We start from the raw sequence: 13013 nt of genomic DNA on the forward strand, positions 1-13013 counted from the left end.
ATTGGCATGGCATTCTCTGCTAAGAGATAAATGACCTGCGAGCTTGCCAAACTCTCGAGGGGAGCTCCCTGGGACAGTCACCCTTTATTCCCTGCTGTGTCTTTGTTTATAGCTCCAGTTGCCTAATTACTTCAGCTGTTTCGTTCAGAGAGCTCATATTTTTGGTTCCTAAGGACAAATCTTGGCCAAGATCAGAACCTTACCCCCTTAACCACCTCCCTGGCTGGGTGCTTGCCTGAGGCCAGACATATCCTGTTCCTATATACTCCATTATTCATGATTGATGTCTAATTGTTTGTAAGTACGTAATGCCTGGTGCCAGAGACAAACTGTTTGGCTAGAGCCTCAATCTAAGTTACTTGAAGGCAGTGACTGTTTGTAATAGGATCATAGATTTAGGGTTGGAAGACACCTTAGGTAGAGACTGTTGAATCTAACCCTCACACAGCTATTAAATGTTTGAGGTAGGATTCAAATTCGGGTCTTCCTGATTCTAAGTCCCATTTTCTACCACCTAGATGTTTAATTTTTGTCTTTGCTGTTTTCGTACCAATGCCTGGTATGTAGTAGGTGCTTAATAAATGATTACTCGTTAATGATTTTGCTATGAATGAAACTTCACTCTCCATTTCTTGATGGAGGCCAGTTCAGTCCTTCCCTTCTCCTGGGAGTTTGAGTTTGGACTGGGGCAGGTTTGGAGGTTTGAGTGACTTCTGACCTCCAGAAGCACAGGCTGTAGTTTACCTTCTGGGTGGGTGAATTGGTTCTGACTCTTGCCTCTGATCTCAGCTTTTAGTTCCCTTGGGTTGGAAGGATCCCCTTGGAACCTTCAAAAGAACATGATAAAGTTGCTGCATAGTGAGGAATCCCCAGTAGCAGGATAGCTAGCTCACTGTCAGGGATCTGCACCCATATTTATTGGGAAAATTATTGGGCTTGTAGGTGTTCAGGATGGGGGTCCTTCCAACTCTTTCTTTTCCTGGAAAGAAAATGGGCAGATTATCACAGGGTGGGGCGGTGGTAGTGGCACATAAGTAGCTGTATTTGACAAATGGGGTGGGGGGATCAGTTCTGTTGGCATACATCATAAACATGGCCAACGCCCAATTTAGGTGCCCTTGGCCATAGTAAGGGGTCATGTTGACTAATGACAGGAGCTGTGATGGTGATGACTCCCCGCTTATGTCCTTGTATTTATTACCTGTAGGTGGACAGCCGGCCAGATGGCCCTGGAGCCTCAAGGGAGAAGGTTGTGGCATTTGGCTTTGATTACTGCTACTGGTCAGTCGACCCAGAGGACCCCCAGTATGCATCCCAGGATGTGGTAAGTATCAGTTGTCCAACTTTGCTTCTCTCCTCCTCATTTCTCATCCCTTGATTGTTGCTTATTGGGAAATGTTGAGACTCTGTGATGATGTACTGATAACATTTCAGCAGATGTGGCACCAGTGGTTGGGGAAGGGCTCACAGAGTGACCCACTGAGAAGAGGAAAAGAGGATCCTTGGCCTGGGAGAGAAGCAAGATTTAGGAACTTGGCTGTTAGTAGTTTAGTCCTCCAGCTGGGGCAAAGTTCATATGAATACAAGTTAGGTGGCATATTGTATGCATTGTTTTCCCTGTGTAGAATGTAAACTTCATTTTCATTTTTATTCTTGAATCTCTGGCTCCAAGAATGGCACCTAGCACATAGTAGGTGCTTTACAAGTGATGTGGTCTCTCGGGGTGTCTCCGAGAAACTGCTAAAGGCAAGTCTGAGTGAATGGGCTCCTCGTGGTCATTGATGTACTCTGGTATGTAGGGACCATATTATTTTCTAGGCCCATAGTAGTGGTTAAGCTTAGTTCCTTAGAGTAAGTGGTGAATAATGCCAAAATCCAGTGATGAACTGTAGCCAGCCTGTTCTGGCTCATGAGAGCTGATTATTAAATTTTCAGTGTGAGCATTTACACCTCAGAAATCGGTAAATGGTACAAATAATGTTTATTGTTTTGTTGATTGTCTAGATTTAAAAAAGTGGAGAAAGTGGGGGGGGGCTAGGTGATGCAGTGAATAGAACACCGGCCCTGAAGTCAGGAGGACCTGAGTTCAAATCCGGCCTCAGACACTCGACACAAAAAACTCCCTGTGTTGTCTTGGGCAAGTCATTTAACCCCAAAACCTCTTTAAAAAAGAAGCAAAAAAAAACCCTTATAAAAATAAAAAATAAATTAAAAAAAAGAAAGTGGAGAAGATGTTAATAATAAAGATTAAACTTAAGGCATCAGGCATACATTTTTTTCCTTGGAGAGCCGGTTGTTAAACATTTACCAGCATATCACTGCCAAAATCAATATCTAGTACCCTTATAGGCAGATAGTTCCATTCTCTTTGGTAGCCACAAATTTCACCTTTGCCAAACAACCTGTGTGTGTTTGACCATGAAATGGACCATGTGAGAGAATGTGGATGGAGATATGCAAGTCCATTCCTGTGTTGTTTTCCCTGATAGAAGCCAAGCTCCCTGAGACAGGCTTTTTGTCTGGCTTTTGTCTTTGTTATCTCTAGTGTATAGCAGAGAACTTGGTACATAGTAGGTATTTAATATATGTTTGTTGATTGTAAATGACTAATCACGATTCCAAAGGACCACAGAGGCCAAGTGATTTGTCAAAAGTGACAGAGGCAGCATGGAGTAATGAACAGAACCCTGGATTTGGACTCAGACCTGGGTTCACATCCTGCTTCAGACTCTAAATAGCTGTGTATTCCCGAGCAAGTCATTTAACCTCTCTCAGCCTCAGTTTTTTATCTGTAAAATGAAGGGGTAGGTAGGTTTTAGAGGCAGGATTTGAACACAAGTCTTTGGACCCCAGAGCCAGTGTTCCTTCAACTGTGACATGCTTTCTACCTTTAAATATTTATTTGTTAAATGTCAATTTGGGTTCATCACCAGCATTATCAAACTTATTAAATGTCTTATTAAATTAAACACACTTATTAGTGCAGCATTTGCTAGGGGATGAGACAAGACTGAATAAGAAATGTTCTCTCACCTCATGGAATAGAGTTGGAAATGGAGGAATAGTGACAGATATATTGAAGTTTAGGGGTGCTGGGACCCTGAAATAGCGACACATGGGTCCTGCCCAAATGAATTCAACCCAAGCCTTCTTTCAGCCAAGGAAAAACAAAGTTTGTCAAAAATCCACCATATTGGGCAGACTCTTAAGGAATGTGAGCATTTGTGATGCTTGTATTGAACAAGTGGACCAGATTGAATCTGAGCTAGATTGAATCTGAGCCTCTTCATAGAGAAAAGATTGCTCTTATATACAGAAAGACTGAGGGAGGGATCTAAGGGTGGTCAAATAGTTTGGGGTGCCTAGAGGTCATACACCAGGAGCCAAGAGATGGGGTTTCGATAGGATCAAGGGTGGGGAGTAGCAGCAGGTAATCCAGAGGTAACAAAGATTTGGGCATAGCGATAATGAGAGGCTTATGGCCTCAGGTGAACATCAGATCAAGTGGGAAGATTCAAGGAGAGTTCAAGGGGGTTCCCAGAGCCTGTACCCCATCAGTGTTCCTGACCCTCTCTCCTTCCTTCTCCCCCCCCCCACTTATTAAATGCTTACCATGTGTCAGGCACTATGCTATTTATCTTTGTATACATTGTACTTCCTTAATTAGAATATAAACTCCTTGAGGGTAGGATTATTTGATTTCTATCATCATCTCCCCTTTGCCTAGGACCATGCCTTGTACATAAGTAGTGACTACATCAGACAGTGTATGTCTCACTACATATCCATGGTCCTCCACCTTTCTACTGAGAGGAGGCTGTTAGGTTTCATTATCAGTTATTCAGGACAGAGACAGAGATCAACTACCCTTTAGTGTTGTTATAAAGTATGTTGTTAGAGTCATTGTATAAATAATTCTCTTGGTTCCTTGTTCTTTACTGTACAACACTTAATCCAATGTTTCTTTGAGTTTCTCATATTTGTTGTTTTTTTAAAGCACAGTAATAGTAAACTTATATGTAACATAATCAGCTGTTTAGTCATTTTTCAGTCATGTCCGACTCTTTGTGACCCCTTTTGGGATTTTCTTGGCAAAGGTACTAGAATGGCTTGCCATTTCCTTCTCTAGCTCATTTTAGAGATGAGAAAACTGAGGCAAATAGGGTTAAGTGACTTACCCAGGGTCAACAACTATTATGTGTCTGAGGCCAGATTTGAACTCATGAAGAGTCTTCGTGATTCTAAGCCCAGTGCTCTTCACTTTGCTATCTACCTTTATTTCCCTCCTCTCAGAAACCTTAATTGTTGGAGACCACATATATAGGAGAGTTAAGTCACTGAGGGGGGCGGGTTTTGCAAAGGATCCAGGGGGTCTTTAGGGAACCATTGCAAGGAAGATGGAAGCACATATGCTGACCTGGTGGGATCTGGTCACATGGGTTTCCTCCTGGCGCTATTAAGGATAAGGGTTGGAGTCTCATATGCTCAGCTCCTTCCTCTGGCTGGAGCCTGGTAGTGGGATCTCAGCAAATGGTTTGTTCATCAGCCCTTCTGCACATCTCTATTTTCATTAATTTCCTCTCAGTTGGCTCTTTCTTCACTATCTACAAATACAGTTAGGTTTTACCATTCCTTTGAAAAATAACAACAGAAAATCTTTCCCTTTGCCCTGCTCTTCTCTCAAGCTTTGACCTGATCTAATCACCCTTACTTTCACTACTAAACTATAAAGAGTGACCTAACTTGTGGCCTTAACTTTCTGACCCTCCCTTTCACTTTTCGGCCCCTTGCAATCTGGAATCTTACTTTACCACTCTGAAAACTGCCTTCCTAAAGACTGCTGATGATTTCTTAATTGCTGAATCTGATGACTTTTTCAGCTGCTGCAGATGTAATTTACCACCCCCTCTTTTTGGATACTCTCTCCTTCATTGGCTTTTCTGAGACTATTTTTAACTATCATCTTTCCCATGTTCTACAGTCCCATATTTCTAGAAGTCTGTGCCTTGTGGATGTCTCCTCTAGAATGTCTTGCAAGCCCCTCAAACTCTACATGTCCCAAATATATGGCACAATGAACAGACTTTGGAGTTAGGAAAGAAATGGGTTCAAATCTCTTCTCCCACTCATGTGACCTGGGCAAGTCACTTTACCTTCTCCATATTTCAGTTTTCTCATCTGTAAAATGAGGTCAACACTTATAAAACCTACTCTACAAGGGTTTTTAAAAATTAGGTTATGTTCGTAAACAACTTTATAAACCTTAACATGATATATAATGTCAGCTATTATTATTATGTAATATAATTAATATATCATCATAATTACTCAATTATTATCTTGCCAGGTAGGTAGGAGGCACAGCAGATAGACTATTGTACTTGAAGTCAGGATGATTCAGATTCCAGTTCTGCCTGAGATCTTAGTAACTGTATGACCATAGGCAACTCAATCTCCCAGCCTCAGTTTCCTCATCTGTAAAATAGGGATAACAATGGTGCCTTAATTATTTTTTAATAAGTCCAGGCTCCCAGGATTGTTATGAGGACCCAATGTGATAACATGTGTAAAGCATTTTACAAACCTTAAAGTGACATATAAATATTGGCTATTATTTTTATTGTTTAGTTGGTAGAAATGGTCCTGGGACAGATAAATACCCTACTGTGATTTGGTGTTCTGTGGCCTAATGCACAAGTGTATAAAACGACTGCTTTTTGTAGCTGAATAAAAGTATTGGAATGTATTTCATCTCTTGTGAGCTCACAGAAAGCCTACTTGGGAATGACTTGAGTAGCAGACAGGATGATTAGGGATTATATATACTTCATCTAGGTCATGGTAGGCACACACATACTGTAGTATGGGAAACCTACAGAGTTCATGCCTAAATATATGGGTAGGTTAAACAGATACTGTAAATGGACCGTAAGCTGGACCCAGAAGGAAACTTTTTAATACACTTTGTATTTCCTTGCATATTTAATATAATGGGATAGAATCAAATCGAATAGTAGTAGGTTGTTAAATGGACTGATAAGAAAGAAAGGAAGGAAGGAAGGCAAATAGATAAGTAGATAGAAAGAAAACATGTCCATGTTTCATCCTCTGAAGTTCTCCCTTGATCCATCTATCCCTGCTAGCTTTTATATCTCATCTCTTCTCTCTTTTGTGGTTTAATTTCTTGAGAAAGCCATTTATAATCAATGCTTTCACTTCTTTCCCTTTCATTCTACAGTCTGGCTTCTGTAAGTCACTATATTTTTAAAGTTTTTCATTCCAAGTAGGTTGGAGATTCTGAATATTTGGTATAGTGACATCATTAAAAACATTGTTCTCCAGGGTGGTGTCTTTTGTTTTGTTTTGTTTTTGATCAATGTTGTTTCCAGGAGATTATGGCTATAGTTTTGTCAGTGAAAATTCTGTTTCCAGTTCAGTTTTTTTGCTTAATTCTTTCTTTAAAAATTAATTTATTTTTAGTTTTCAGCATTCACTTTTATAAGATTTTGAGTTCTAAATTTCCCCCCTTCCCCCTCCCCAAGACAGCATGCAATCTGATATAGACTATACATGTGCAATCATATTAAACATATTTCCACATTCGTCATGTTGTGAAAGAAGAATCATAAAATGAAAAAACCATGAGAAAGAAAGAGCTAAACAAAAAACAACAAAAAAAGAAGATAGTATGCTTTGATCTGCATTCAGATTCCATAGTTCTTTCTCTGGATGTGGATAGCATTTCCCATCATGAGTCTTTTTTTTTTTAATTAATTCTTTTTTTTTTTTTTTGCTTTTTGGAGGGCAATTGGGGTTAAGTGACTTGCCCAAGGTCACACGGCTAGTTTGTGTGTGTGTGTGTGTGTGTGTGTGTGTGTGTGTATTAAGCGTCTGAGGCCAGGTTTGAACTCGGGTCCTCCTGACTCCAGGGCCAGTGCTTTATTCACTGTGCCATCTAGCTGCCCCTTTTTTGCTTAATTCTTAAAGGGTATCTTGAGCTCCGTGTTTTCACATTGGGATTTGTTGTTTCTTATTTTATGAAAGTTGATGAGATTCTAAGGCATCATTCCAGCCACCAGGTTGTGTGTGTGCTAATTATCCAGTGGGTCCTAAATTTTAGCAAACCTGCAAGTGATAAGTTGCACAATTTCTACTGTTTCCTTGTGTAATTATCATTGATGAATAAATCCAGACTCCTTAAGGATCATTTTTCTATAATTTCAAGTGGCAATGACCTAGTCTTGAATTGCTACCATAAACCTTTGTTGCTTCTGTAAATATATCTTGACTCAGCCATTAGTCTGACTTTCCTTTGTCAACATATTGTTGGTTGGTTTCTGTAAATGTAATCCTTGGAGGTTTTGAGTTCACTCTTGAATCTTAACCATTTCCTCGGTTGCACCCAGAGTTGGCAAGCCACTTTTGGTTATAATCAACACATCCAATTGTTTGGCAATTTCAGTCGTTTTTCAGTTGTTTCTGACTCTTCATGACCTAGTTTGGTGTTTTCTTGGCAGAGATACTGAATTGGTTTGCCATTTCCTTCTCCAGCTCATTTTACAGATGAGAAAACTGAGGCAAGCAGGGTTAAGTGACTTGCCCAGGGTCACACAGCTAGGAAGTATCTGAGGCTGTATTTGAACTCATGAAGATGAGTCTTCCTGACTCCAGGCCCAGCTCTCTGTCCATTGTGCCACTTAGCTGCACCAACACATCCAATACCACGTACCTATTGTAAGCCCTTCGTATTGCTTTGTGAAGTTTAGGCATTTGTTTTTTCCAGAAGTATTTCTCTAAATTTTCAATTTAAATTCATCATTGGTTCTGTGACCATCTTCCTCCTTTTTAACAAGGAAGCATTCATCTTTCTCTAACTGCCTTGAAGTTGTTGTTCATGTTATTTCATTCTTCTTATCTTTTTTTCAATGGGGTTCAGGTAGAAATGGTCCTGGGACAAGTCACTCTCCACTTATTATTGTTTTATATTTAATGTTTTACACATTGTTTCCCAGGTGGATAAAATAAGTTTTTTGTAGTTGAATAAAAGTAGAGTGATTAGATGGTGCAGTGAACAGAGTGCTGGGTTTGGAGTCAGGAAGACTCGTCTACTCCAAATCCTTCACCTTACAGATGAGGAGACTTGAGTCCCAGACAAGTGAAGTCACTACCCAAGGCTCATGCTCATATACTGAGTGCCAGAGCTAGGATTCAAACTCAGGTCTCAGGGATTTTTCCCCTCTCTCTTTGTTGTGATCCTCTTGATTTCTCCACTGTTTTGCCTTGTAGGCTGTAAAATACATTAGAACCAAAATCTAGCAGCCTCTAGACCAATTTAAAGGTTAAAGTCTCTGTTCCCTTTCTTTTATAATGTGAAGCTTTCTGCTTATAGTCATCTATTTTCTGCAGAGGTGTGTACAGTTATCCTTTCCACATCCAGACTTTCCCCATTGTGGTTTCAATATATCACTGGTCTGCGTAAGAAATTAAACGGGAAGTTTTGGGGAATTTTGTGGAAGTCACAGACACAGAAAAAGTTTAGAAACTGGGAAATGCATAAATATGTGTATAGTATTGTATATTGTCCACATACTTTACCTTTTAATACCATAATAATTCAGACTTCTTCTCTGGTATGAAGGGAGGGTCAGAAATTTTTATGCAGATTTTCCAGATCGCTAGGACACCGTATTGCTAAATCCCATCCCCTACCCCCCCCACCCCAGTGAGGAAGGGATAACTGTATAAAGGTGAATGTACTTGGTCTTCACCAAAGGTCTCTTCTCTGACCTTTTTTGAAGTCCAGGCAAGTTCAGGTTTGCCCTATGGTCCTATCTGTGAATGAGGTGTGAGGCTATTTGAGCTTGTTGCCATTTGGCTGCCATCTTGGTGGGGAGAGTGAAGCTGGGGGAGAGGGTGCTTCTAAGGTGATAGAATTGTAGTTCAGCCCTATGGGGCTGCCTTTAAGTTCATTTGGGAATGAGAAGGAAGAGCACACTCATCCACATAGCCACGGCCACTTTAAAGTTCGCTGACCTTAATATAAGCAAGGTCCAGACCTAGAGGTCTAGAGAAGACCTCTAGAGAAAGGATGCTGCTCCAAGGGGTGCCTCCTGTATCTGTGGAATTACTGTGTACACACCAACCCTGGACATCTCAGGGGAAAGACTGGAGAAAAAAAAATAAGAATCTAGTAGTGGCTTCTGAGGCCATAGGGAGGGGAAATTTATAAACAGGATTGTCCCTAATTTGAGATTTAATGGAAAGATCAAATAGAAAGATCCAGGCAGGAAATCTGTTTTGAGAGATAAAACCATGGTCTCTTGAGGTTTATTTCAACTGATTTAATAAACAGTCTGAGGCTTCCCCTCAGTTAACTAGAGAATCTGTATTACTCTTAACGAGCAAGGGGAGTTAAGGCAAGAAACTATGAAGGAAGGGAACCCCCATAACCCTCTGGGAGTGTGCAGTGTATGTCAGGGATTGCCTGATTGTAACAGAGCCTGTATCCTCTTTGTCAGATGTCAAGCAGACCCCACACTCTTCTTACTCTGTGGGAATATGGTCTGGATTTTGTCCCTGAAGTCCTGATGCTTTAAGAGGGCCAGAATTTGAATAAACTTTCCCCCTAAGGAAAATCTCCCAGTTGTCCCTTAATGTTGGAAACACTGCCTCTCCATACAGAAGGTGGAATAGAAGCTGGGATCCCAGAAAGCAAATCTTGGTAGTACTTTCCCTTAAATACCACTAGATTGAAACTGGGGACCCAGAACAGTAGGGGTGAATTAGGGCTCAAACTCTTAAATCATAATAAATTACAGTTATGAATATAATTATAAATCATAAAAAATTAAACAGGATTTCCTTCTCCAGTCAGAAGGCAGTCCCTTTTCAGTGGAAAGAAGCATTTTCATGGGGATTGGTGCCTGACATAGGTGGTGGTCTCTGACTTGAGTGATTGCTGGGGCTCTGATCCTGAAGCCAGAGGGTGAAGATGATTTCGTCCCCTATCCCGTGATGTACAGGTAGCCCCAGCATCACACAGTTAACTATATAACTCCCTGAGAACAGTAGGAAACTTCAACTCTCTAGCTTTTAGGTCTAAGTATGAACCCTTTAATTCTGTTCCGAGTCTAGAATCCTCTCTGTGTTAGCTCTCCATCACTGGGACTGTTCTTGATATGAGAAGAGCCATATGATGTTGCCTGAGGAAGCACGTTGTTATGCCTCCTTGCCTCGAAGGCACAAAGGTGGTTAGACTACCAGCAAGCTCCGACGCTCTCCAGAGGCCTCAGGGCTATAGATTGCCTCCTTCTAACATAGACCGCTGTTCTAGATCACGCTTGTCTTCTTCTTTCAATTTACTGATTTTTTTTGTTTGTTTAAATGTGCTTTTTGGTACTAGAGAAGGGCTTCTTGGTGGTGGGAGTAATTGGAAAGAGAATGTGATGTTAAAAAAGCATCAGTGAATAATTATAAAACGAGTAGAACATTGAACTAGAGTATCCAAGATCTGGGAAGAGTTTTCTCTTTGGCTCTGGGGGGAGGGAGAGGATTTTGTATTATAATTTTGAGAGTCTCAAGCTGTTTGCAGGATTTTTTGCAGTGTTTTTTTCATTTTGCTTTTTTTCAGGGGCAAAGGCAGGGCAATTGGGGTTAAGTGACTTGCCCAAGGTCACAAGGCTAGTAAGTGTGTTAAGTGTCTGAGGCCGGATTTGAACTCAGGTCCTCCTGACTCCAGGGCCAGTGCTCTACTCACTGTACCGTATAGCTGCCCTCTGCAGTGTTTTTTTAAATTTAAAACTTATCAAATTTATTGATTTACTTTTAGTTTACAACACTCAGTTCCACAATCCTTTGAGTTCTAAATTTTCTCCCCCTTTCCCTATCCCATGGCGTCATGCAATCAAATATAGGATCTAAAAATATTTTCACATTAAACATTAGTCAAGTTCTAAAGAATTATAACCAATGGAATGAACAACGGGAAAGAAGGAACAGAACAAAACAAAACAAGAAAGAGAGAGAACAGGTAGTTTGCTTCAATCTCCATCCAGATGCTATATAATTCTTTCTCTGGATGTGGATATCTCTTTCCATCATGAGTCTTTCAGAGTGTGTTATAGTGTTGCATTGCTGAGAGAAACCCAGTCCACCAAAGTTAGTCATCACGGATATGATGTGTCTGTAATTGTGTACAAAGTTCTCCTGGTTCTGCTCTCTTCGCTCAGCATCAGTTTATATATGTCTCTCCAGGTTATTATGAAGTCCTTCTGCTCCTCATTTCTTATAGCACAATGATATTCCATTACATTCATAAACTACAACTTGTTTAGCCATTCTCCAATTAATGGGCATCTCCTTGATTTCTAATTCTTTGCCACCACAAAAAGAGCTGCTATAAATATTTTTTGTACATACAGGTCCTCCTCCCACTTGTATGGTCACTTTGGGATAAAGCCCTACACGTTGTATTGCTGGGTCAAAGGGTATGCACAATTTTATAGCCCTTTGGACAGAGTTCCAAATTACTCTTCAGAATGGTTGGATCAGTTCACAACTCCACCAACAATACTTTGTGTTCCAGTTTTCCCACATCTTCTCCAGCATTTATCATTTTCCTTCTTTGTCATCTTGGCCAATCTGGTCAGTGAGATGTGGCACCCCAGAGTTGTTTTGATTTGCATTTCTCTAATCAATAGTGATTTAGAGCATTTTTTCATATGCTTATAGATATATTTAATTTCTTCCTCTGAAAACTGCCTGTTCATATCCTTTGACCACTTATCAAATGGGGGAATGACTTGTATTCTTATAAATTTGACTCAACTCTCTGTATATTTTAGAAATGAGATCTTTATCAGACACAAGTTGTAAAAATTCTTTCCCAATTTTCCACTTCCCTCCTAATCTTGGTTTGTTTGTACACAACTTTTGGCTTTGTTTGTACAAAACTTTTCAGTTTAATGTAATCAAAGTTATCCATTTTACATTTTGTAATGTTCTCTATCTCTTGTTTTGTCATCAATTCTTCCCTTCTCCATAAATCTGACAGGTAAACTATTCCTTGCTCTCCCAGCTTGCATACAGTATTTTGATATGTTTCTTGTTTTGTGAGGTTCAAGAGTTTTTTCTTTCTGATAATTAACTGTGCTCTGGGTGATGCATCTCCAGAATCAGAGCAGGAGAATCAGTGGTGTACTGGAACCAGGTCTTGAGAGCTGATTATTAAATTGACCGTGGAGCCTTTATACCTCAGAAATCGGCACATGCTAGTAGCGCTTGATTTACTGATTTGCTGATTGTCTAGACTTAAGAAAGTGATGGAGAAAATGTTAATAGTGAAGATTAAACTTAAAAATAGGTTATGCAATCATTTTTTTTCCTCTGCCTTCTTATCTTATCAGCAACCTCGAGTTCAGTTTTCATCTCTGTGTAGACACTGTCACTTGGGTTGACATGTCCAGTTTCTTCTGAGCTCAAGCTATCTTTATTGGATATTTCCAGCTGGATGTCCCATAGGCATCTCAAACTCAACATGTCCAAATGAACCTCATCTTTTCTGTAAAATCAATTATTCTTCTGAACTTACCTGTTTCTGTTGAGTCACTATCCTTCTGGTCACCCAGACTGAAGGGTCACCCTCAGCTCTTCACTCTTGCTCACCCCCATCCAGTCAGCTACCCTATCTTGCCCTTTCTACCATCACACCTCCTGGATCTGCGCCCTCTTTTCTACTCTGTCTAGTTCAGGATCTTATCACTTCTCTGACTTACTGCAGCAAACTCCTTTGTGTTCTCCCTTCCTCAGACATCTTCACTCTCCCATCCCAATGTCACACAGCTGCCAAAGGGGTATTCCTAAAGCATTGACACGACCATATTACTCCCCTACTTAAAAATGTCAGTGGCTGAATATTGACTCTACAACAAAATACAAACTTTTCTGTGTCATGTATAGAGAACCCTTTTGCCATCTGGTTCCACCCTTCTTTTCCAAGCTCCTCTACATACATA

General features: G+C 40.4%; 1 protein-coding gene across 1 annotated transcript in view; it reads left to right on the plus strand.

Annotated features, from left to right (window-relative positions):
• The window catches only part of STARD9 (StAR related lipid transfer domain containing 9), a 146729-nt gene that overhangs the window by 778 nt on the left and 132938 nt on the right, over positions 1-13013 (plus strand). The window contains exon 2 of the mRNA XM_069105668.1: positions 1208-1324. Coding sequence (XP_068961769.1) covers positions 1208-1324 — 117 coding nt within the window. The remainder of the gene's footprint in view (positions 1-1207; positions 1325-13013) is intronic.

This window comes from Petaurus breviceps, unplaced genomic scaffold (genome assembly GCF_028583685.1).
Source record: "Petaurus breviceps papuanus isolate PSGF00001 unplaced genomic scaffold, PetGlider_PUasm1.0 77, whole genome shotgun sequence".
Lineage (NCBI taxonomy): Eukaryota > Metazoa > Chordata > Mammalia > Diprotodontia > Petauridae > Petaurus > Petaurus breviceps.